Below are 27,132 nucleotides of genomic sequence, written 5' to 3'. Positions count from 1 at the left end.
ACCACATGATCATTTGGTAATGCATGGAATATTTAATAACAACAACTTGTCTGGGATGTTTATATAGCACCTTTCCTTACTGTACCTGGGTTCAGCTTGCAGCCAGAGGGTCTCACACAAAATCATCAGCTCCTGTTGATGCTGTCCCGGGCCAAGCTTGCCTTGGGGGGGTTGAACAAGTGAGAGGTGCCAGCGCACCCCCAGGGGTTTCTCACCACAGTCTGCTGCAGGCAGGAGATTGTTTGTTACTTTTAGACCCACCACCCTCCAGACTCATCTCTGCTCAAAATGTTCCTGTTCCTAACCCAGCTCACTAGGTAGCAGTCCCAGGATTTCCACCTTCTTTCCAAGGTCTCCAAATGCAGTGGCTATGGGAACAAGTGTCTGAGCCTTTGTAGATAAAATGTGCTGAGGCTCTGGTGCCTTATTAAAATAGCCCCAGCATCACCCTCCAGCCCAGAGTTTAGGAACTGCTCCGACTTTCCCTGGGTTGATGTAATAAAGCAGATGAAGAAAAGGATTTGACAGCTTCAAGTGATGGCTACGTTCTTTTTAATTAAAATGGAGTAACTTCCTAGAGTGTGCTCTGAGCACAGAAAAGAAAGTGTTTGCCAGAAAAAGAAAAAACAAATTGCTGAACTTTGTGAGGATATATATATATATATTCGAGTTCGAGATGCAGTTAACACTGAGTCTGTGAGCACATTGCATTTGCAATCAGGCTTCCTTGAGGAAAAGGAGAGTTTTATTGAGTCTTGTTGGAGTTTATACTACAGTTAATTTTAACGGTAACAGTACAGTAGGGATGTCGAGTGGGTTCATCTTGTCCTTACACCGGCAGAATTTATCAGCACACAAAGTAAATCTGTTGAACATCTCAGTTACACACTTTTTCCTTTTCTCATCTGTTCCAGCTACACCACCTTGTCTTTTCAACCAGTCTTTGACAGGACGGCTGCAAGAACAAATAAGCTCCTTGTGGAAGGGGCTGTGCTGTTCTGTGTTTCAGTGCCGTGGATGCTCCACACCTCGACCACATAGAGCAGTGGGGAGAACGGGCTGGACACCAGCTACTGCCTGCCCACACTGCAGTGCAATCTCAGAGGCACACTCAGGCTTTCAGAAGTGCACTTAATTTCAGAGTTGCAACACAGCTGTAGCTAGCTGGGCATGGATTCACCCAGCCTGAACGCCACCTGGGGCTTCGTGCCTGGCACTTCCTGTGGTTTTATTCCTGGAACTGCTTCTTGATTTCTTCCAGTGACCTTGTTTCTAAGCTGGACTGAACCCAAGCAAGGTTCATATATGTGTGTATCTAAACAAGATCTGAAAACCCCATGCCATCTCTCATAAGCACGGAGATAGCCTGAGCAGTGGCAGTGCATCCCAGCCATCGCAGCCTGACTGCTCCCATCACTGACCTCGCTGAGGCAGATTCAGCCAGGGCTGGGAGGGAGGCTTTGGCCGCCTGCTTGTTGCCTAAACCCTGATAAAATCTTGGCTTTGCCTGGGTGGTTCACAGTGTTGTTTCCAGCAATGGAAAGGCTTTGGGAACCATTAGAGAGCAAGCTTCAAGCCAAAGGCTGATTTTTATATTCTGAGGAGATGAGCAAAGAGGAAAGGAAATAAAGCAGGTTGTAGATTATTTCAGTATTTTTTTTTCGTGAGAGGTGGTGAAAGTGATATTTTGGAAGCTGTGGCTATAGCCTTTCCTGGGAAATGCATATGCTGCTTTCGAAGGGTGGTTTAACTTGAGATGTCGTTCAGCTGCTTGATTATAGTCATAGGAGATTTTCTATTGATCAGGGCAGTACAGAAAGAAGTGGATGAGGCTCTTGGGAGAGGGAGTGGAGCATGTTGCCACGTTGCCTTCCTGCACATGGAGCTTTTCATACACATGGCTATGAAAAGCTTTTTAGCTGACTAGCACAGTGGGTGTTGCTGAAACCATTTGCCCTTTCCCCATGTCCCACCCAGAAGAGTTTTGCAGGATCCCTCCCAACACTTCCCATTCCTATGGGACTCTTAAGACCCGCGGTGTGTAGGCTCCTGCCAGCCATCCAGGTGCCTTCTGCTCCTCTGCCAAGGCAGGAGCACAGAGGAGGAGGTGGCCAGGTTGCTGAGAGGCTATTCAAGCAAGAGGGAGTCAACAGCAAAAGGTAGAATGGTGTCACAATTTGGTGACAGGAGCACAGCGATGTCTGAGCCTGACTGAGAGCCTGAAGGGAAAGCACAGAGATTTCCCAAAAGGTTTTTCAGAGGAAGAAGCTCAGTGTAAATAGACCAGATGAAACTTTGCAACTAGGTCTCACTAAATGTAGGCTGGCAAGATGAATCCAAAAGGAAGGCTTACAGGTTGTTTGGCTTCTGAGAGAGGAATCTGGGAAAAAATTGCTCCAAGGACTGTTAGGGGGGAAGAGATTGACCTTCCCAAAAACTATGGGTCTGAAGTCACCCCAGGTCACTATGTACCAGAGATATGTGGGACCATGTGTGCAGAAGCACGTTTTGCTTTCTGTGCGACGGATGTGCTTCACTCTTTGGAGAAGGGACTGAAATGAGATTCCCAAGGCCCTCCACATGCTGGAAGAGTTCAGGTCTGGATTTCAGGAGGTCTCCAACACAGATTTGTGGACACTGGAAATTGTATTGGATTGGGAAGAGAACTAACCAAAATATTTAATTTTTGAATGATGTAAACATTTTGTATTTGCACAAAAAGTTTTGATTCCAATTTTAAAAGTTTCTATTATCTTCCTCTGTAATGGAAATTTCAAGTGAAACATCAACAATTCTTCTACATTTTGGTAGAGAAAAGTGGCTTCTTGTTTATACCTTTCCCTGATGTAGTTTGAAATCTATGGGAACTCCAAAAAGAAGAAATATGCTATTAGAAAAATATAACACTGCTTAACTATTGAATTTTCATAGTGGTTTTGGTCCATCATCCTTTCATCTGGAATTTACTCCTGCATCGATGCACGTTTTTCTTTGAAGAAGAAAAAGGAAGTTTAGACTGCAAAGTTTCCAGGTCTTTTGATGAGGTCTGAGCCTGCTTTTTTGTTTTGTTTGGTCTTGTTTTGTTTCTTTTGCCTTGCAAGATTGCTAGATCATTTGTGAGGATACCGAAGAACCTTTACCTATAGTGTCTGTTTAGATATCCTCATCAGGACTCTAAGGTCAGAGCAGAAATCAAAACATTCTCTGGGATATCCAGTGATACTCAGCTAAAGCATTGCTAGGGTGCCAAATCAGTTGCCATGTTTCTCTCCATATGTTTTAACTGTAGCCATGGACTAAATTTAAGAATTTCTGTGGAGAGTGCCTAGTGACTGCCAACACTTACCGTCCTGGCTCTCGGACACCAGCAGCTTGCCAAGATCCACCACCGTCTCCTTCCAGCAAGGAGACTTCTTCTTTGTGTGCTTCCTTAATTAGCAGGTGTGAGAGCAGGGATGCTACCTGTGCTGCCTTGTGGAAACACAAAAAAACAACCCCAAAAAAACAACCCAATAAACATTTTTGTCTGAAAGGACTCAGAAGAACTTGTGGGATGTAAATGAAACTGTGGGTGCCATCCAAGTGCGTTGAGTTCCTGACTGCCTCCTGGAAAAGCCTTCAGAGCCCACGGGTCAGTGGTTCTCTGCATCCAGTCACACGGGTTTAGCTTTTAAATTAATGATAGAGACTTTCAAAATAACAATAAGAGGAAGGAACTGAGCCTGTGAAGCAAGATGTTCTGTATACATCCCATCCTGTTCCAGCTCACAAGGCTTTCTAGTCCTTAAAGACACAGTGAGCTCCATACGTATCTCAGCAAAGGTCTCTGCTTCATTTATGCAGGCAGATAAGAGTAGTCCTTGTACAGAAATGTAACCTGGGACCTTATAAATCAATATAAGGTCATTTTGTAGTAGGGTGTGCACTTGCATCCCACTGACAAAACACATCACCTCTGAAAACTTCCTTGTTTCTGCAAAAGCACTTTGCTTCGTAGGCTTACGTTTGTTTTGCTTGTTTATTTGGTTTTCCTAAGGAATCTATTTTAACATACAAGAAGCTCTGAAGTTCACAACTGGACATCTCTGTATTAGCAAATGGTTGTGGGTTTTGTGGTTGCTTTTTTTTTCATACTTTTTTTTGTAGGAAAATATAGGCTTGATGAAATGGAAATACTTTGCTGGAATGTGCAATTTTAGAAACATTTTTATCTGATGGTGTTTTCCAGCTCTAGGCCAAATTTCTTCTCAGAGCCAAAGGAGAAAAAGACTTCCTAATAGCAATTGTGTAAGTCTGATAGCTTGAACTTTCCCCTGAACTTCCATAAATTTGCAGGAGCCTCTACTTGGCTGTAGCTGTCAAGGACTTCCCTGCTGGGACATGGCAAGCCTGAACAGCCACTTGCGTTGAATCCATTCATTACATGTTTCACTTTGCTGAAGTGACATCAGAAACTTTCTGTTTCTGGTGTGCTCACCTCAGATTAGGAAGACAAACAGTGTGTGGTCAGGGTGAATGCAGTTTCTCTTTTTGTTTGTTTGTTTCCCTTTACTCTGTATAGCTTCTAATATGATGCTCAGAGACATGAGTCTGGAGTGCCTATTGGCACTGCCATCAGCAGCGTGATCAACACGGCTGTGGGCTGTTCTGTTCCTTTCCCCTCACCATCAGGTTCAGGAGTGTTTGCAGCAGAGTATTTTGTTTTAGAAAATTTGGGGTTTATTTTGTTTGTTTCTGCATCTTTTTTATTTTTATTTATTTTTTAATAGAAGCAGGTATTCCCATACATCTGAGATAGAAGAGCAAAAGGAAGCAAGGTTTGTATGTGTGTGAGTGAGGGGCAGTGTTGAAGAGGATGCTTCTGGGCTGCCTTGATACTTCAAAGCAAATCTGTATCTTCCAGAGGAAAAAACAAGCTCCTCTGGAATGGGCAAGTTCTACCTTCCACACAAAGAAGCTCTTCCTTTATTGTAACAAGTTTCACCTGTTCTTAATTTTGCTTTGCTGGGACAGTAATTTTCTCAGTGGGAAATGAGACAATTTTCTCAGTGGCTTGTTTTCAAGAAAGCATTCAAAATCAAAGAATTACCCCAAAATACTTGTAATAAATCAGAAATAAACCACCCATGCTCTGTGTGGTTATGGAACAAATCCATCAGGTGGGAAATGGGCTCATCCAGCAGCTGTGCTGAGCATCCCATCTACAGCCATTTCTCTGATCTGTTCTGCCAAGGAATCTCCTGGTGGGAACACACAGCCTTGTTTTGGGGGGTCATTAACCCTAATACCACTAGGGTTTGTTTCAGGCACTTGACACTTGTTTATGGCATTCTGCAAAGAGGAACACACTGGAGGATCATTCTCTGCTGACTGCATTGCAGCTGTGTTAATTTGCAGGGGGGATTTGTTGTGGGAGGTTAAATTTCCTTAACTATTACACTGGAATCACCTGCTTTGGAATCAACTGAGTTTGTGTGTGCTCATACAGATAATCCTATAAAGAACCCTTGCAAGAAATTAGTGCTTCTTGAAGCTGGAAGAGTTTTAGTGTGGAGGTCTGTTTGCAGGAGGTCTGGTAGCAAGAAGACTCTCACAGAGCTCAGTTATGGCAGACTAAAGGAAAAGAAATATTATTTTGAGGCTCTGGATATCAATTCCTTGATACTTTTCTTTTCTAGGAAGTCTGTCAATTAGATTTAGAAATCCAGACCATATTGTTTGTCATTTTATAGAGGCGCCTGACATCAGCTGAGCTCATTCTGTCTCCTAGTTCTCTTCATTATCATTCATTTTTTCACCATATTTTGGACTGAAATATCTTTTGAGGAGTGTTTCAGCTCCTCTGGAAAGTCACTTATGGTCCCAGCACAGTCTGCAGTATCAAGATTGATCAGCTTATGGTCTGCAGGGGTTAGACGGAGCAGCACATCCATTTGAGCTACAGCAGACACCGGAACAGAGGCCAGAGGTGCTGTGTGCTACTTCTGTCCCCACTGCTGATGGGTGTTGCAGGACCTTAGAAAAGGTACTCAGGAGCCTTTATGTGTGGGGGAATTTGTCTGCTTCTGTGGTTAATCCTTGTGAATTCTGGCTTACAAAAAGCATGCAGAAGGAAGAAAAGGACTGGAATATTCTTAAATATAGATGAATTCAAGTAGGAAAGCATTGTGGTAGAGAGGTAGATAGGACCGGAGTGACATGGCTTGAAAACAGAGCTCTCCTTAGTCATTATCTGTTGTATACAAGAAGTCTGCATTACAGGAAATGTCTTAGTTCCTTTCCTAAACAGGATTCCAGAGTTGGAATTTCACCCTTCTGGGTATTATTGGGGATAGTTATTTCTCAGGACTTGAAATATGGAACCCATACCCACGGTACACATTAATAACTCTGGGCTGGCCAACATCTTCCCTTACCTGTAGGCAGCTGGAGCCACCCAGACCACTGAGGTGATTAAAATCTCAGTTCAGGCAGCTGCTAGGGAAAGCATCTTATGGCTGGAGTCCCTTTTGTCTCAGTCAAAAGCCTGACCACAACCAGAAAAGTGCCTATCAGTAGGTCACTGAAACCTGCCCAAGTTGTCTGCTGCCGGCTTCCATTGCCCCTGTTTGCAGGTTTTTTGAGGTTTCTTTAATTATTTTTTTTGTTTGTTTTCTTTTAATATGTAGAAGTGGTGCCCATCATCATGTCTCATGCTATTGCTGCAGTATCTCCTGTATTATTTATGGAGGAAAAATGATGTGATCCTACTTCTGGGACCAGGTGCTGAATGTAGTGGTGGTTTCTGTACAGGTAGAAGAAGATGGGAAGAATGGGCAAGCATGCCAGTCACAGGAAAGACAATCAACAAAGGATTTTGTAGGAGGGAGACAAGACATATATGGCTAAATATTTGTTTTCAGTGTTCTTTGTGCCCTGAGGAACATGTGTTTTTCTGACTCCTTTATTCCAGAGCACTAATAACTAGACCATCTGTTTGCCTCTCTAAATCAGAACAAACCCCATGAAAGCCCACCTTGAAAACCAATTAGAAATTATCAGCTGTTTGTTTTAGCATTTAATAACTGTAATTAGCAAACATAATGATATGTTTGATTATTGCATCCCATGTCTGTGAGCCCAGTGGGAGGCAGAAGATGGGACATATTGATTAGAGCAATTGAGCTTCTTTGCTCCCCTCCATTTTTTGTTTTCTTTTAAAACAATATGCTGGGTAGTTCTCTGATGAAGCTGTGCATGTAAAATCAGTGTGCAAATCAGGGCTGACTTGAGGCAAGATTAGCCTCTGTGGGTGGGTTCCTTGTAAGCACAGACAGAGCTTCTGTAAGGTTTCTAGTTGCTGATGTTTAGCCTAAGTACTATAAAACCCTAATACAGTGTACTAGGGATCAGAAATCCTCATTTCTACTTCTGGTACTTCAAGTGAGATCTGGGGTGAATTTCCTCCAATTTCGTCCCCTCTCTGTACTTTACTATTTCTCTCAGTAAAAATAATAATAATAGAGAAGAGGAAAGATATGCATGGGACATTAGACTTCCTGCAGAGCAAATGCAAAAATAATTTCTTCTTTTAGTGGTTCTTACTCCTTGTTTGGAGGCTTCCTTAGAGGAGATGAGGGTCCTAACATTGGCATGGCAGGTGTCTAAAGTTAGGTGGTGTGACCATCCTGTTTAGTCTGTCTGGTAAAGCTGACATTTGCAGTTATGAAGCTCAACAGAGAAGCTACGTTTTATTAGTATTTAAGAGAGTAACCGCAGTTACTGGACTCTGCAGGACCTATGGTGAATTAAACACACTGTGGTTGCTTCTGGAAGAAACCTGACATTTCATCACGCAGGCTCTTCATAAAATTGTAAATAATGCAGGCATTCATAAAAATTAGGGATTGCTCATAAACTATTGGAAACAAGTGAAAGATTTTTAGTATGTATGATGCACTTGTAATAATATTTTCACCCTATTACTCAAAGCATAGAGCAGTGATTTTTATCACATTTGTTTCTAAACCTCATATTTCTTGTTTTGCTGTGCTATGGAAGTAGAAGGAATCATTCCAGGCACTTATTTATCCTTCCATCCTCCAGAAAACTCCATCTGGGTCATCTTGTAATCTTCCTCCAAAGAGAATTAACCCATTTTCTCTGGTCTGTCCTGATAACTTCTGACTCTGTGCAAGCCTTATTTATCCTGTTCTCCTGAGGACAGTTCAGATGAACTGATGTAGGAGAAGTTTTGTCCTGAAAAAAAAGACAGGACAGAAATGTTCTGACCTCTGTTTCCCTTTCTGCAACTTCCATTACTGTCAGCAAAATGGTCAAGAATTTTCCATTTTAACTTTCTCAGTCTCCCAGAATTCAGTGTGTGGTGTTTCTTTTCTTGTTTGTTTTTGTTTTGTTTTCAGAGCTCACTTTGGAAATGTAGTTGTGAAAAGGGTCCCTGAACCCAAACACAACTTCTGGTCATGACCAAGCTGAGGTGAACAGGCAGCATTGGAGTGGTTGGGGCTGCTGGGCTGAGGGAAGATCATGGCCCTTTCTGGGCGTTTCATATCCTGGGAGAGGATTATAAATGTGTGCTTGGATGTCTCTTGATCTCATCTCTTAACACTTTTTTTCATTTGTAGAAGTATTAAAATAGTTGGGACTGGGGGAGGAGGGGGAGCCTGACTAAGTAGTGGGCAGCATATTCTTCTGGGATGTAATTCAAGTTCATGTCTCTCCTTTAGTGAATATCTGGAAACTTTTGAAAGCCTTGGTTACATCTTGATATGATGGGAAATGTTTCAAAACCATGAAAAGCTTCCTGTGACAAAAAAAAAAAAAAAAAAAAAAAAGAAATCTTTCCCACCAGCTTTAGTTTCAATATTGGTTTGCCATTCTATAGGCTGGCTTGCTTTCCTGTTGGACACATCACGCATGATATAATGGTTTTGGCTTTGTTATGGTGTGTGAAATAATCCCAACAATGGGGGAATGTGCTTGAAATGAGGATCTTTTTATGTTTAAATGTAGTCCTGAAAATAAAAATGAGCTTATTTCCTTGTAAATTGAATCCTTTTTACATTACACCCCCATTCTTGTGCCATGTGGCAGAGGGATGGATCAGCCAAGGTGAGACCAAATTCCCTTGGATCCTCCTAGCATTTGTGGCATGCTTGTTGCAGCAGAGGCTCTGCTGTTTGAAGGCTGCTGCAGAGAGACCCATGTAAGCAGTTTAACTGGAAGCAGCAAGGTGCCTCTGAGAAATCACCCAGAGGATTTCCTGCAGTGCTGGGCAGCACACTGCACACCGTTAGCCAAAGGCAAGCATCAGGCACCCAGCTTTAGGTGGAGCTGAGGCAGGGCAGTTTTTTTGTACTCTACATGTTCCCCTGGCTGCACGAAGGCTCAAAATGAAGATGTCACCTTGTCTTTCCCTCTCTGTACCTTTGGATGTGACTGAAAAATTGGAAGGTGTTGCCCTTCGGGTGTAAAGCATCCACTGAAAGCTACAGGAATTTCAATGCAGACAGAATGTAACACTGGGTTACATTGGCATCTATATCTCTGTAGGTGAAGTTTATCTATAATGTGACAGGCTTTGAGCTGCACAGTCTGCAGGGCTGTAGAAAACTCATAGCCCTGGAAATTTTGTAAAAGAAATAGAATATATATACATAAAAAACAACATTGCTATTTTTAGCTGCTTCTACATGACTTGAGTTATGTGGAGACACTTTGTGCTAGAAAGTGAGCTTGTACCTATCGTGGCATGAACTCAATGGACACTTTCAGACTACAATGAACAGGGACTATGTTGTCAGCTGGCAGCTGCATCTACAAGAAACCTCTGTCTTGTAGTCAGGGTCAGGTGGAAAACCTGTGCCTCAGGGATATGTTCATATACATCACTGGATTGATGTGCACCTGCTGGAACTCCTGCTGTATGAGACACCTCCTTGAGTCCTGATCTAAATTCTCTTCAGAGCAATTCTTTGTCCTGTGGTGAGCTAGGATTCTGTTTATCCAAGCTCTCGTGCCAGTCCTGCTCTTACAGCAGAGCCTCCCAGGGCTCTTCCTACCAAGCTGTGGTGGTTGGGACCCCTGCAGAAGTCATGGCCCCATGGAGCGGAGGTGTCCTGTGCCCTGTAACAGAGAACACAGTGTGTGTGAGTGCTGGAGATGCACGTGTCTTTGCATAGCTTTTCCTTCTTTTTGGCCAGATAATATAATTCAGAGGAAGCACGTGATTTCCCTTTGTCAGAAGTGATATTTCTCTTAAAGGGATTATACGTTCCATTAAAAAAGTGAACGTCGATCTGTTTTTTTTACAGCTTATTGGCAAGGTGTAGTCCTGTGCTAGCTTTTTGAACTGTAGTTTTGATATGAATTTTTTGCTAGATAACAATGCCAACATGTTTCTGACAACACACAGTTCCTGAAAAAATCCATTGATAATACATGAAGGAAGAACTAAACATTGCATGAGGAACTAGATTTCTGTTACAAGCTTATTAAACTTTATTCACAGCAGAGAAACAAATGAGGTGCAGTAGAATAGGTTGTATTCGCCCCTATGTTTGTGATTGTATAATTCAGGGTAGAACCACTCCTTTGTGGCTCTTTTGAAAATTGCTGTAAAGCATTAAGTGCCAGACACTGGCAGTTTAAAAGGAGTGGATTTTAAGACAGGAAAGCTGCAAGAGAAACTCCAACTGCTGACAACATTCTCTAAATAGAAAACACAGGCACAAAGTTCTAATCAGAACTTCAGTCTCTAATGAGTTGCCAGATAGATTAGTATGTCTGGCTGCATAAATGTGGCGGGGGTGCGCTGCATCCAGCTGGTAGGACTTTATAAACTGCCTGGTAATGAAGGATGCAGTTCATTGAGTAACAGAAATATTTTCACTTTCTTGCTGTTGACCAGTCATACTGGATTTTATGGGATTATGTGAAAGCCAGAAGAAAAGCTAGTAGCAAATTTCCTTGTGGTTGGTGTGTTGTTTTTTTTCTTCCTTGGCGCTCTAACAAATGCAAGCATGTCTTCCTCAATTAAGCAAGCCTGAAAGCTACAAAGAGTGCGCAGGCTCTTGAATGTGCCTTAATTTATGTTTATCAATTCAGTGCACATAGTTTTTTTGACGTGTGCTTCCTGCCTGATTTTCTAACAATCCTCTATTTTCCGCAGGTGGCCGTGATAAACGAGGTGGTCCTGTCTTGACCTTCCCAGCCCGCAGCAATCATGACAGAATAAGGCAGGAAGACCTTCGGAAACTTGTGACTTATTTGGCCAGCGTGCCAAGGTAAAGCTAGAAAGAAAACACTTCAAAGTCAGTGTGGATGGATGGGTGGGGAACTTGTTCTTGGCAGTTGCTGATTTCCAAGTATTAACCTTTAGTACCTTCAGTTCTTGGGACAGAGAAACAAAAGTGTTCCCTTCCTCCTCCTGCATGTGTTCTGATGGTTTTTATCATACAAGCAGCAATGCAGAAGTCCCCAAGAGCAGTGTTCGCAAACGTGAGCCTCAGGCTTGCAAACCCAGCTCGTGACAGCAGCAAGGAGCTGCTCTCATTTCCAATGTTTCTGTGCAGCTCTCCTAGAGGTGTGGAAAAGGAGAGTAGCTGGAGGCACTGGCACTTCCCTGAGCTTTCTCCAGGCTCAGGAAGGAAAATGGGTGGACAAAAGGGGCAGTTTGCAAAGAGTCACTTTAAATGGCTATGCATGCAAGCCAGCTCTGTTAGAAGGTGTTTGTCCAAGCATTAGTCCTCATGCCCTTCCTTCAACATGCAGGTCCCCATTCCTTTCCTAGGGATGATGGAAGATGGATCTATTGCCAGTACATATGTATCTCTATTGCCAGTGCATATTTATCTTAGCAAGATTCGGGAGACGGTTTGTTGGGCTCAGTGCCCAGGTAGGTATTTCTAGGCCAGTGTTTAATGCCTCAGAGAGTACGAGGCTATGCACACCCTCATCCAGCTTCCTTTCCCTGTTTTCAAGCCTGTCCACTGTCCTTACCCGATAACCACCACACTGGGTGTTGAGGTGTGGATATCCCAGGGTGAGTGAGGGGCTGAGAAGGGTTGCTCAGGGTTTCAGTGGTGGACCCTGTGCCACCACCATGGAATTCCTTATTTTTTTAAAACCTGGGATAAAACCCTTTCAATAATGCTTATATTTTTGTAAAGAGTGAAAAGTTAACATCTCAAAATGGAGGGCTGGTTGTAGCTGGATATAAGGAGGTAAGCGTCTCAGGAGTGCTCTCAGTTCCTTAAATGTATGATGTACAGAAATCAAAGTTCCTGCTTTTGCTACAGAAAGAAAGTGAAGGCTGTTGGGAGATTGCAGAGTTAAGGGCAAAAGAAACCACATGTACCAGATCTGCCAGTGTTCGTTTCATATTGACAGTACTTCACACTGTCTCAGGTGATGCATTTTTTTTGCTGCACTAGACTTTTGCTCATCAAGCTTTTACTAATAAGTTGAATTGGTTTGCTTTTACTTTTGCTCTTTTTCCCTCTCTTTTCCTCTAGCCAACTCTATTTTCAACAACATCGTGAGGGAGATTATGGACATGCTTTGGAGTTGGGAGAGCAATAGGTCACTCCCTGGGAGTTCGTGTCCCAGGGCTTGACAATTCCCCTCCAGCTGCTCCAGTAATGAAACTGCTCCTTTATATTTTATTATCCTTTGCATGGTTTCAAGTACAAAGATATGACATTGCCTCTTTTCCCTCGGAGATAGGGGTTGCAAGCAATTGCACAGTTAAAATGACCTTCTAATATGTCAAACTTTTCTATTAATTTCTCTTCTTGTATGGCAGTAATAGCAAGATCCACCCATTGTGTTTTCCACTCACAACTGAAAAGATTAGCTTAGTCTTTGATGCTGCTTTTCGTTGCCTCACTGTGAATCAGTCCAGCAATGATTTTTCTCTAGTGATGGTGAAGTTGGGGAGCAGAGGTGCATGCTGAAGGAGCTAATACAAAACTCAGGAACATGGGAAAAAAAATAAAATAAAAATTCCCCCTTGTGACCCCCACTTCAGAGCCTTGTTCTGCCCTGATATTTGACACCTTTGAAGGACACGTCTCTAGTTATGACAGACAACGTTTCTTCCTCTGCAGTACAGCCTCCCATTGTGACAATCAGTAAAGGATTGCTTGTTCATGAAGGCCTTTCACCAGTTTTCCAAGGATACTTGCAGATTGGTACTTCGGAGCCGTTAACCAGAGTACTGCCTCCTGTTTGGGATATCACACACTGAGAGATGGGGAGCAGAAAGTGATCGGAGGTGTAGCAAAAGCAACCTGTCATGGAGGATTAAAATGGCAGAGGCTGCTTAGCCTAGAGAACAGGAGAAAGTTAACAGAACAGTTTAAGCTGGACAAGAGGAAAAGATTTATAAATAGGAATGGTAAACACTAGAATAAATCATCTCATCTCTTCTTAAAAACCTCCACAGCTCTGTACAAAAACCTCTAGCATGGGTATAAATGTTAGGGAGAAGAAATGAACCAGCAGGTGACTTTTAGGTTCTTCCCAGTCCTGTTTTTTCTGGTGCTGTGGTTGTGAACTCACTGTGGTGGGAGGAAAAAGTGATCACAGACTTTGAGAGTTTGGCACGTGGGACTGTGTAAGCTATGCAGTGTGAGAAAACACTGAAAACTCATCCTTCCCTAAACATTTAGTTTGCTTTAACTAGGTCAACCAGCAGAGCTTTCAAACTTATTTACTTTTTGGAAACAAATAAATGTGAGGAACAGCAGTGAATTTGAATTCATATCACTCTAGTTTCTATCTATTCCAAGATGACTGCTGTAATGAATAACTGCATCAGCCATCTACAAAATAAACAGTTTCATTAGCTGAGACTCTGGGCGCAATGTCAGGAGAAACTAGTCTGATGCTCGGAGTGCTGAAAGGGGGAGAGATTCTCTGCTGGTTGAAAAACTGGAATTTCTTGGTGGAAAAAAAAAAAAAAAAAAGCTGTAATTTATCTTATTGACACCAGTATAATAATTCTTTCTTTATTCCTACTGCAGTGGTTTCTGAGTGAGACAGATTGCTATCTACATTGATACTATCTATCACTTAACCCTGGTTTTGTATCTTAACGGAGGGGCAGAGGTGGCACGTTGTTGGAGCTGGGAGCAGGTATAAGGTTGGTGATGAAATATGATGATAGATTAGGGTAAGTGAAACCATGGCCTGCCTAGCAGCTTTCAAAGTTTCTGATTCAGCTTTCTGTAATTCCTTCTTCAGAAACAGAATAATAATGTGGGTTTTCTGAAAGCAGCAATGTCTGCTTGAGTTAGAGCAGAATAGTGAGTGCTTTCATGCAGCTAGCAGTGACGGCCAGGCGGGTGCCCGAAGTCAGTGGGGTTTCTTACACAGCTGAGGACTGCTGTGTGGGGGTGAGACTTCAGATCTATGAGCCTCAGGTCCTGATCCTGCAGTCTTGGGAACTAGGAGGAGGAGGCAAGCAGCTATCTGACATTGCAGACGAATGCAGTCTTAGTTTGGTGCTGTATGCTGACTTGTAGGCATACCGAGAGGTCCTTTTCTCTAAAGTGCTCCTGTCTAATTAGCAAGAAACTAAGATGCTCTTCATTAGAAGTAAAGATAATTGCCACGGATGCCAGGTCCCTACTGCTCTGCCATTTTCTGCTTGATTCACATCTGCACTAATGCTTTCTGGATAGGCAGGCTGTATTTCTTGTGAATCAGGATAGCTCCTATTTACATGCAAATTTAAATGGGATGAGGTGTTTAGAAATTTGGAAGGCGTGACTGAATCTGGGATAGCATTGTGTTTATGATCAGGGGAGCTGAGCTAGTTCAATAAGGGGGAATTTTCTGACCTCGCTGAGGATTTTATTTTTTAACACTAGCACAGAGCCATTTATTCCAGTAGAGTGAGTTTTGATTTATGTGTGTGTAAATGAAACTAGCACCAGGCCAATCTCAGCTGTGAGCCCTTTGGAATTAAGAATTAAGTTATGCATAGGCTATAGGAAGATAATACGGAGACAGAATATTATTAGCTTGAGTTATCTCCCCACATGGCAAAGCAATATGATGAAGGAAATGTTCTCTGTCAGCTATAGTGAATCTTCCGGATGAACACATCAGTCTGTTTTGGAGCCAAGATAAGCAGTCCTGTATGCTCTCTGCAGAGGGGGAAACCCGAGATGCCTCAGAGGCCTGTATTTTTAAAGGCATCTACTTTTATTTGTCCTCTGTTTAAAAACTTGCTCAAGTATTTCCCAGTTCTGGGGGACATCCAGGGCTCATAACAGTAGCAAAGTGTTTCCAAGGGACAGCCCAGTGTGTTTGAACAGCTTGTCAGAGCTGCCTGAGCTGGATTAAAGGTGCTAGGATCAGTAAACCAACACAAGTGCCCCTAAAAATTAGTTCAATGATTGGGGCTTCTTAAAATTAAGAGAACAGCACAGGGGTTGGCAAAACGTAGCAATACTCACCTCTGTTGGATTTATTTTAAGCTCTTCTCTCATGACCTGTGGTACTGTGTATATTAGCTCCTCTGGCCAGGAGTAGTGTGAAACTTGTTTTGTTGATTGATAGGTATTAAACCCTGGAGCTCTACTTTCTGTGACACGATCCCAGCATAAAAGAAGCTTCTGAGGATGGTTTTTGCTTGAGGCTGTTGCAGATCTACAAAAATATCCATGTATTTTAAAAATAACACCAGGGACTTCATAATAATTTTAGTAACTAAATATATGGTGCCACGTGTGAGATAATTATTCCTTCATCCACTTGCATCAAAATACCATATTAACAAGTGAACTGAAGCTAATGAGGCTAATGGAGGTTTAATATTTGCTTCAGACATAATTTGATTTAAAAAAAAAAAAAGAAAAGAAAAGAAAAAAAGGTAAGTGTTTTGGAGAAAGAAGTTCATTAGGAGTATATAACTGACATGAATGCCAGTAGATTTAAGAGCCTTTCCTTTCACCATTTGATAGCCAGTTCACATCCAGCCTGTATTGTATGTGGCATTGGTACACAATGCTGCCACTCATCGCTATCCCGAAGTGACAAGGGAGCCTCTGTGGAAATGGCTGGGGGTCTCATCTTGTGACCTTTCAGAGGGCTTCTGACTATATCCCTGTTCTGTATCTGTCTACTTACAGACCACGTAAGGACCAGGTTGCACATTCAAGTTGCATGTTCACCTTTTATTGGAAGTCAGCTCTCCAAAAGAGAATTTCTGGTCTTCTGCCAGCTGTGTTAATGACCTGCTGCGAATTGGGCTGTGACATTTTATAGATTTTATAGATAGCTGGACAGTTTCTATAATTGATGCCAAATTCTGCAATAAGTCATTACAGCTCCAGGATGGCCTGCTCCCCTGTGACCAAAAGCTACTAGAAAATGTGGGCTTCCTAGAAATGCAGAGAGCAACAACAGCAGTCAAAGACTGTGGAGTAGGAGTTACAAGAAAAGATTACAGGTGTTGGCATAGCTTAGTTTAACAAGAGGGAAAGTAAATACATATTATGGCAATCCAGTATGCAAAACTGAGCTAAAGGAAACAATAATCCAGGTGTACATGGCAAATAGGGCAAAAAGAAAGGGGTTAAAACACAGGTAAAAGAAATGAAGCACGCAGCAGGTTGCTGTAGCATCTGCAAATTTGGGAAGCCTGTTGGAAAGTTTATCAGGAGTGACCCATGTATTGGTGGTGTTCCTGTTTTGCAGCAGAAGGATTAAAGTGGCATCTTCTCAATATCTCTTCTGACAGTGTTTATATAAACCTGTGGGTTTGTTTTTTTTTTTTTTCCAAATAGATACAAAATTTTCTTATGTTTGTTTATTTGTAATCCCCAGATTTTTTATTTATTTTTGAAAACCAGCCCAAACTTAAAGTAAATGGGGGCTTTCCATACCAGGTTCCAAATAACTTCCTGCTTTCATTGCCTGCTGCTGTTTTCTGGATATTGCAAGGATTAATCTTACAAAGCTCTGGATCTAAAGCAAATGTCCTCTATTCTTCTGCACTTTATGGGAGCCAGGAGCACTCTCAGGCTGGTACTAGCTCTGTTTGCTGCTGAGACCTGCTCTGTCTTCCAGCTGGATAACCGTGCAAGTGTTTTCAGCCTGGTTTTGTGGTGACCAACACAAATAGCATGATACAGAGCTTCGTAGGTAATGTACTGTGAATTGCACAGCTCACATAGCCTTTTTCTTCTAAAGACTGATAAAAGGCAGGGCAAGCTGAGCTCTGCTTATCACTCGCACCAGAGATCATCCAATGCATTCTGTTTCATCTAGCAGAAGCATCCCTTATCCTTATGATGGAAATAGTTTGTGAAATAGAGGCAAATGAGAGTAATATAATGTTAATATTGAAACAAACACATGGAGATTTGATTGTCTTGTGTCAAAACACAAATTCGGAGACTTTTTTTTTATTTAAAAAAAAATTCTTTGCTATTTCAAGACTGAATCTTTATTTGAAATTAATTCCTTAAAGGATATGGAAAATACTTTGCAGATCCCTTTGTAAACTGTCTAGATTTTATCCAAAAATATTTGCACTATTCTGGAAGATCTGAAAGTCTATTACTGGATTTTAACACTAACTTCTCCAATATTTCTGTATTTTTTAAATAGTAGCTTGCTCCATTTTTGTTTGATATTAATTGTATTTCAATAAATAATTGAAATTACTGATTGTTACAAGCAGAAAAACTAGGTTTTCAAATTGCCATTGTGTTTTTAAGCATTCTATTCTGCACTCGACATCTGCTTAATTCTAGGCTCTAAATCTGCAATTGAAAACAGTTAATATCAAGGAATCCTTCATTTATTGTGTCTGAATTATTTCCAAGGCGATTGTTCTTTTTTACAGTGGGGTGTGTGTGTCCAGTTTTCTCTTACTGCCAACCATGCAGACTCATGTTGAGATTTCAAATGCATGTTGGGTTCTTTCTGGTTCATCTAATGTCTCCAATGTAAAGCTTCTCCAGTGGGTTGCTGATTTGAAGATTTCACATTGCAGCGGTAGTCCTGCTGGCCAAGTTTAATATAAAAAGAAAGAGCACAGGTCTGGAAGAGAAGTTCCTTTTCTTGAAGCTTCACTGCTGTTCCAGCCCAGTGGGAGCTCAGTCATGCCTTCTTCAGCTGAGTCAGTGGATAAGGCTCAAAGGGGAACAAATTTGATGAAATTAAAGGTCACTGGTTTACTTTGTGCTCTCCCCAGCAGCAAAGCAAGTGTCTCTGCCCGTTCAGGTCCATTTTGCCTTTTGGTGTTACTGGTCTGGCCCTCTCTGCTCAGAGCCCTACCCTACCCTGCTCCTGCTTCTCCTCACTGCAGGCAGCGTGTTCAACCTGGGAGTTCGGAGCCACCAGAAAAGTAGCAGTGAGTGGAGTGCTTCCCCACAGCCCCAGTCTTCCCGTGTCCACTGGGCAAGAAATAGAAAGCCCACAGGCTGCTACTGCTAAGCCATAGCTCCACAACATCAGCACACCTGGCTTCGCTGTTCCTCAGAAAAAAAAAAAAGGTCATTCCTCAGTGAGAAAGAATGGTCTGGAGGGTTCCTAAAAAACACCAATGCAGCCTTGAGCAGGGGTAGAGATACCTGTGGCGGCACTTCCCATGAAAGGCATGGCCAAAGGGGAGCTAACCTAGAAACAGTGACCTCCACGCAGCAGCATCTGCTGAGCCTCCTCAAGGCATCACAAGGGGTCGATGGCACAGAGCTTTGCCATGGCATTGGAAAAACCCCAGCTGCCTTCTCATGTTGATATTGACTGTAGTAACTGCATTTCTAACAGGGCTTTCAGGGCTGGGAAGTATTCTGCCTGGGTTTCTCCAAGTCTGGGGTAAACAGCAAACCAACCTGCATTCATAAAGGGCAAGTGAGAGCAGATTTGAAGATGTGCATTTCCTTTGTATTTCCTGCACCCAAAACAGGTGTAGGCAAAGCCTTTCACTGCTCTGTCTGTGGCAGGCACTGCCCTATCTCTGCCAAGGGGTGGCCCCAGGTGTGCTTCCAGCTATGGGATGCAGGAGCCACCTTCGAGGGCTGGGCTCAATCCCATCTCCTGAGCTGCCTCACGTAGAGCTGTGCTGCCTCACTCTGCTTTTTGGGCTCTGTCCAAGCCCTCAACCTGGGGATTAGATCAGCATTGTTCCTCCTTGCTAAATGGTTTCTGCATGTTGATTATGACAGCATTAGCTGCCTGGAAGAAAGAGCTGAGGTGATGGAGACAAGTGAAAAACCCCCCTGGTAAACTAGGATATAACCCGTGGCCACTCGCTGCTGAGGAAGCCAGTGGGCACTGTAACCTGATGTTAATTCTATGCAAAGCATCATTTTCTCCATCTTCTTCAGTGGCAGAGAAGTGGTTTGTGAGTCTCTGCAGCACGCTTCACTGTGATGCTCTCTCTGGCCTTTGCCATGCTAGTGCTGATTTAAGGTTGGTGCCTGCTCCTCGTGGGCTTTTTAGCCACCAGACCTGTGGTTCCACAGTACTCAGAGAGGTGCGGGCAGCAGCGACCTGGAGACTTCCAAGAAGAGGGCAGCTTTGCACTAATGTGAGCAGTAATTCAGAGGAGCTAAAATTAGCAGACAGAGACCTTTTGTGGGAGCTACATGTTAGCAGCAGAGCCAGCACTGGTTTGCTTCCCTGCGGTTCCCTGGTGAAGCTGTCAGCAGCCATCAGCAGAATATGCAGCAGTTCAGCCAATCCTAACTTTTCTTGTTGGTGATCTCTTTCCTACAGCTTTTACAGAGACTGTAAAATGGTTTTGTCTCATTCCTGCATGGGTGCTTGTGTTCCTCATCAGTAATTTCAGTACGTGCTACTTCCTTTTCACTCTCAGAAACTATTATAGCTTGGAAGTGTTTTATGCCACCCTCTTCATGGATGTCTCTAGGAGCAGGAAAACTGCTGCAGTGCTTTGTAGTTTTCTTTGTAACAGGAATATTGTCAAAGGTGTTTTAATATGAATGGAAAGCTCTTGTAAAGTCCCATGGGGAAGGAATGAGACCTTTACTGCATCCCAGTATGGAGCAAATAATGGGAGATGGAGAAGCAGAGTCAGATCAGTCAAGACTGCTTGGTCCTTGGCCTCATGGGATGGATAGAGGTGTTTGGGATGCTGCTTCAAAGCCTGGATTCGCCAATGCACTGCTTGAGGAGGACTGGAGATGCACTTTCAGGAATGTATTTTTAGCCTTGTCTCCAAATGATACAAAGCTTATGCAAACATGCTGTCTGTCAGTCAGTGTTTAAACCAAATCTGTCAGAGAAGAGTCTCAAGAATACTAAACTCCTACAAGTCTAATGAAATTAGACAGCTCTGTCAAGGAGAGGAGACCTAATTAGTGTCCACAAAGAGGGAAAGGTGGGCAGTAATTGGTACCTCACCCCTTCCTAGAAACTGAAGGCAGAGGGGTTATCTTGGAGCACAAGAGCTCCAGAAGAGGCAAATGCATTATTAGACATTAGAGACTCAGTGCACAAACCACCACTGAGGATTCGGCAGTTCTAGTGCTCCTGAAAGTGCATGCTAGTTTATGGTCGTAGAAAATTGGATCATACTAAAATAGAACAATGACCAATTCATGGTAACATGTGGTATTGAGCAGGCTGATGCTCTTACAGCATGGAAAGTATGGGTTGGGACTTCGTCTCAGAGGTTGGGATGCTCAGTTCCCTGCTGTTTCCAAAGGGAATTGGTATCCAAGAGTTTGGTAGGCAGTTGTAAATCTCATCAATGGTTTCCTCTCATTTTCCACAAGGTGCTTCTTTAATGTTTTCCTTGTGGATCCTGGCACTGCTCTGGAGTTCCCTATGGATCCTGTAATGCTGTGTGCAGCAAAATGTAATTGTAACTATGTGGTGTGAGGCTGCCAGGCTACTTTGATTTTTTTTTTTTTTTTTTTTTAAAAGGGGGGGGGGGCGAAGAGAGAGAGAAAAGGAAATACCTTAATTCAGAAGAAAAACATAAATAAGAGAAATAATTCTAGAAAGTGCTGCCCCCTGCACCCCAAAAAGGTGGAAAAGTGTTATTCAAACCTGCTTTTGGCTCAGCAGATATTTTCTGGTCTGCAATTTTTGCCATGGTGTACTTTTCTATTATGAAGAAGGGAGCACTGATTTCCCTGCCTGTGTACACAGAGCTTTATTTTATGTTTAACTTTAAAGAAAATCCGTAGTCTCTGGAGAATTTTCCAGTGATGTAATATTTTAGCAGGTTCCTTTGTAGTACTTTCTGCCAAAAAGTCAAACCTCCAGAACAGCTTTCCTTTGTTCTGCAGCTGCATTCAGAGAAGCCTCTTCCATTTCCTTGCTCTTCCCTGTACCCACCTACCCCTGCTGCAATGCAAGCAAGAGAAAATAGGATCCTTCTATGGGCTCTGTGTAATATTTAAAAGAGATGTCTTTGCTGAATGATCCTTCTGGTTAAAGTCATTGAATAGAGATCGAAGCGAAGCATTGGCTTTGTAGAATAAGTGCATCTCTCTGCAACAGCAGCAGCAGTTCATCATGAGCCAGATTTAGGCTGTTTTTATACATATTTTCTGTGCACTACTCAAGTGTGTATGTGATGTTGATGTGATGCAGCTCTCATCTATCACCCTGCTTCCCGTGGGAATAGGAGGAGAACTGACAATCTCGAATATCTATGCAGTGATACTACCACTTAGTCTTTTAATAAAATGTTGAGTTAAGCTTGATTTTTAATTCATTTATTTGAGCATCTGGCTGGCCAGATGCTTCTGCTATTGATGTTGTCATTGAGGATCGGATAAATATTACTTTGAAGCTCAATTTGAAAGATATACTCATTAAAATACTTGGCTGCTTAAATTCAACCTTTCTGCACTCCCCTGCCCCCCACCCTAAGTCAGGGTTGAAGACCCAAGCAGTTATTAAACATGTCCGTTTGAGGGGTAAAAATAAAAAATATGTCAGCATAGCGTTAGTATGAAGATGGGTGGGATCCTTAGTAGAAACTTTATGGCATTTCAGAAATACACATTGGACTAAACTAATCCTGGAGCAATGCCACTGATTTCAATGCATTAAATTCAACCAATCAGTAGCAATCCCTACAGTGACATTGTAATGCATGTCTGTGTTTGGATGAACAATTCATAAGCAAGATCCATCAACAACCTCAATCTGGGATAACACATAGGGCTGTGATACTTCGGAACTCCAGTTGGTAATTTCAAATTATCTGCCCAGGTTACCATTCTGCTAAACAAGGTAATGGCTTTTGTGGTCCTGAGGGATGATGAGCAAAACAGTTTTGAAATACTTTGTCTCAGCTCAACAATGAACGCTATATTCTGAAGTGCTGTTGCATGATATTAATTAAGTGTTCAAGGTCAGGTTGGATGGAGGAACCAAATCTAGTGGAAGACATCCCTGCCCACAGCAGGGGGTTGGAATTAGGCGACCTTTAAAGGTCTCTTCCAGTCCAAACTATTTCATGATTAAGCAGCTCAGCAGGAAAACATCACTTTCCACTAGGAACAAAAGATTTTTTCCTTAGAGAACTCCAAGTGGGCTCACTGTGTTTCATCTACTGTGCACTTACGCTTCGTACGTCATGTGGAAAAGGTATCTAGTATCTTACCATCAGTAACAGTAGATGGAGACTTTTGTATTTCATATTTTCAAATGTTCATTAAACTATATTAACATGAGGTATAAATCTAAATTGATTCCCTACCATTTTTTCTTTATTTGCATGTGAATTTAATGCCAGTGAAAGCTTAGTTTCAAGAAAAGTAGGCTTATGGTATTGATTAGTATTCTTTCTTGGCAAAGTACCAACTACATCCCCACCTAGGATGATTAAATAGGTCTCTTCTATCTCAATCTTCTGTGATTTGGCATATGACAGCCTTAGAGACCAAAGTCCTCCGCTAATGTAGCAATGTCAATTTTCCCTTCCATTGTTTTTCTACTGTGTGTCACTCCTAACTTGAGACCAAAATTGTATTTCTGCTTTAGCAGCTCTGCTTAGACCACCACCTAAGAATGGTGTTTATTAGTAGTTCTGCTTATGTTTTTTGTGCTCTTTGTAGATGGAAACCAAATGGGAGTCTCAGGTGTAATTTAGGTCACCCATTTAGGTCACATTTGCACTAATGTATGTGCCATCCTGGAACACCTGGGAAAATATGCAGAGTTTCCTGAATTTTAGTTCTGTTTTCAACGTTGAGTTATCTTCGCCCTTAGCTTAACTGCAAAACTTGAATTTAGTAGTCCATGCAGTAGGTACCTCACAAAGTTTCAGGAAATTAAATTAGCTGATATTTTTACGTTTTGAGGATAGAAAATCCTAAGCATTTTATCAAAGTTATGCTGCATGAGGCAAAAATACAGGTTCATTTAATAGTACACACTGAATAGACCTCTTATTTCTGGGAAGCAAGCTCTTTAAAGTTGCAATTCCCATTACTGCCTTGGGAGCACTGTGTAAGAAATTGTCCATATACTGTGTCATCTCCTGACCTTAGAAAACGCACATGGTAAGCGGTCTTCATTATAAATGTACCATTTTGCCATTCAGCAAGTACAGAGAACAAGAAAGAACTAATTCCAAAACAAAATCTAAATGAAAAACAAGTACCTGATAAACTAACAGATCTTAAGCATAGGAAGAATGGCTGGACATGCTGCCTGCTAATAATCTGTCAGTCTAAGTAGTAATCAAATAGGCAATATGTACTTTTTCTTGAAGACCTCTTTTTAACTCCATTGTCAAGATAGAATTGATCTCTTCCAACTGTGATTAATCACATCCAGTTTTGTGGTTATGTCCTCTTACTTTTCTGTTCTCCCATTTCTGTAGCATTTGTAATTCAGTTCAGAAACTGCATCTGGAGAAGCAAATATCTCAAGGATCACAGATCAGTTTAAATTTTGCTTCCCATTGGAGATTTGTGGGAAGGAGCTGCAGTTCTAACATCTAATTAAAAAGCAGCTACATAGGAAAGTAGCAGACAATCTTACCCATAGGAAGAGTGTCCGGAAGCTCTGCTTTGTTAATGAACTTTCAAACTAGGAATAAAATACACAGGCAGTATGTGCTTTTTCTGTAGGGTTGCCGTCTTCTCACGGCAGAGCCCATCCACTATATCATGTCACATTTACCAGGCTTACTGGAAAACTCAGTTTCCCCTTAAGTTCCAGAACAGCCTCCCCAACGATTTTGCAGTGTCAGATGCTGTAATATGGTAGGTGACAAGAAAATAGGATCAGATAGGATCAGATAAAAACTTTTCCTGGGATTTCCATTTAGGAATAAATACTGTAGGAAACTTAATCTGTGTGGTTTTATGGACTGTTAAATTGCATCTGTGGTATATTAGCATTGGTAGCACTTTTCCAAAGACTTGTTGGGTACTACCAATTATAACAATAAGGCACACATTTTCATTAGGTAAGATCAACTCAACACCTTTGAGAAACAGGCTACTTGTGGATCTACTTGCTCAAACGCCAGGTTTAGAAATATTTTGTTAGTGAAGACGATGCTAATTGTTCTCATGTTAAAATCAATATTTTCTACATTCCCACTGGCACCAGCAAAATTTAAGCAGAGATACTTAAGTAAGGTACAGAAGGTGGAGTTGTATAAATAATATAAATGCATCAGATACAGTACCAGTACAAAGTTGCCTTGATTTTCATTTTTGAACTTTTAAAATTAGTGACAAGTCAGTGTTTCCAGAAGCTGAAGTCCATCTTGCTAATATTGTGCTTGCTTTTCCCACTTACAGGTAATTGACTTATGATTGTATTTACAAAGGAAAACACATTTTTTGTCTTTTTTTAGGAGGACACACATGCACAAAAGAACTTTAACTGTGTTCACGCTGCCTTGAAAGGATGCCAAATATCAGATGTGTAATTAGGGATTCTCTTAAATGTCTAATTCCTGCACCTGTGAACATTTTTTTGGCACAATACTCCTTGCTTTTCTTCTCCTGTTTCTCTTGTTCTTGGCCAAGAATTAAGTTCCTTTTCAAAGAAAATTGTCAAAGATCTTTTGGGGTATATTTTGTTCTTTGTCTAAATCCAATATAAAAAGGCAGTTTCCTCTGCTTTTGTTGTTGAGTGAAATGTTCTAAAGCATAATATTAGATCCTGTTTTTTTAACACCTAATTATAACAATAACTCATACTCAAAAACTCATAGTAATGCTCTTCAAGATCCTTCAGAATGAAAGATGGTACAACAGTTTATGACAGTGCTGTTCGTCCTTCCAATGCTAAATGTAATGTATGGGGCACCTTCTGTTTCGCATCAGATAGATTCAAATGTTGGCCGAGTTCTATCACAGCCATTGATAAACTATGTTAGTTAGATGGGGTAGAATAAAGAGCTAAGGTTCATTATCACCAGATGAAGCAATAGGACATTTTTGGTGGATCTTGTAGTTATAAAAATATATCAGGTCATTTTAATAGTGGATCTGGATTTATTTATCAAGCCATTAATTCTTCCAGCCTTTGATAGATGCCTTCTGTGAAAATGGTAGGATTTCATCTGTTGGTTCTTCTGGCTACAGATGACTTCAACAGAGTCTGAACGTAACAAATGCACATCTGTTCTGCAAACAGACTCAGTCAAGAAATGTATCTCAAAACAATAGACTATAGCAGATCCATCTAAGCAGCCATTCACCACACATAAGACTTTTATAACTCTCTTACTTTAAAGAACATCTAATTACAAAACAAAGGCATTTGTGTGATGTAAATTATCAGGGACATAGGAGGGAAGTCATCAAGGTGGAAACATGCATTCACCATATTTACTGTTAATCACAAATGACTGGTGGATATCAATACTTTGTTAGGCTAACACATTAATTCAGTAAAATAAACTTGGAAATTGATTCAAGAGTTCAACCGAAGCAGGAAAAGGTCTGCCTGGCCTACAGGCTTCTACTTCACATGTCCTTTCCTAGTTCTTATTTAAGGATTGTGATGCTCCTCCAGCAAAGCAGTCAAGTGTGTGCGTAAGTCCATCTGTATCCAGCAAGTGTAAACATGTGCTTTACGCATCGTCTTAATTGCTTAATCAAGCTCTTTATATTGTGAGGAACAAGGATACAAGCAGGAACCAGATGGAAGATATTTTTATCAGACAGTCCATAGGACTAAAGAAGCACGGTCATTGAACATTGCTGTCCTTTAAAAACACAGTATCAGGATATGGTTGCATCCATACAGTGTCCCCACAACATGATAATTCAGACAGTACTCACTGTCTTAAACTCAGAAGCAATCTTAGCTCCTTGTTTTCTGATATCTATAGCCTGTGTAAGCTTGTTTGACCGACGTAAGCCAATGTTGTCAGTGATTTTAAGAGAGATAACATCAAGAAATGTTGTGTAACAGTTATTAAGAATCACAATTTTAATATTACAGAAAATGCAGGAATAGTCCATTCTTTTTAGAGTCATTAGTTTTGTGGGTGATTTTAAAAATTATATTGAAGTGCTCTGAATTGGTAGAGTGTCACTTTTTAAAGTCACCAATGCAGTATTCTTACTATTTTCAAGTGGTAGGAAAAAGTCTGAGTCTATTTGAGCTTTGTTTTGTATGCTGTTTTTAAAGCATGCCATAGCAACAGACATCTTTTAATCTGTTTTCCTTAGTTTTATATCATAAAGCTTTTTAAACCATATATTAGGCTAGTGCTCCTGTGGGTTCTATAACAAATCCAAAATAATTGTGGGTTTGCAATCTTTTCCACTTAGGCTTCTAATACTAGTTGTCTGATTATGCTGTGATCAATGCTGTTACTCCACATGTTAAAAAAGATGCAAAATACTTGATTATAATTGTAATATTCTATATTTGGCGAGACACTTGCATGGTCCTAACTGACAGCCTGATTTTCCAGCACAGACATCAAAATGGGTAAAAGGTTATGTGAATAAATCAGGGCTTTGACAAGCTTTTTATTTGTTTATTTTTTTTTTATTATTTTTTAGGTTAGGTGGCAAAATTAAGAGTAAGGAAATAGGGAAATAGTTAAGAATCCTGATATTAGGCAGTCAGAACTGGCTTTTTACTTAACACCCCAATAAGATGGAGAGTACAAGTTCACTATTCTTCTAGGCTCATTGTTTCTTT

The 27,132-nt window shown here is 41.4% G+C and overlaps 1 protein-coding gene across 9 annotated transcripts in view; it reads left to right on the top strand.

Moving 5' to 3' along the window:
* KALRN (kalirin RhoGEF kinase) overlaps positions 1–27,132 on the top strand; it is a 493,218-nt gene that overhangs the window by 157,115 nt on the left and 308,971 nt on the right. For all 9 annotated transcript variants that reach the window (XR_014618580.1, XR_014618581.1, XM_084289498.1 and 6 more), the window contains exon 3: positions 11,171–11,285. Coding sequence is in view for 7 of the 9 variants with exons in the window: in XM_084289498.1 (XP_084145624.1) it covers positions 11,171–11,285 (115 nt within the window). In the remaining 2 variants the exon portion in view is untranslated. The remainder of the gene's footprint in view (positions 1–11,170; positions 11,286–27,132) is intronic.

This window comes from Netta rufina (genome assembly GCF_964035555.1).
Source record: "Netta rufina genome assembly, chromosome: 6".
NCBI lineage: Eukaryota > Metazoa > Chordata > Aves > Anseriformes > Anatidae > Netta > Netta rufina.
This window is presented reverse-complemented; position numbering and strand designations above follow the sequence as displayed.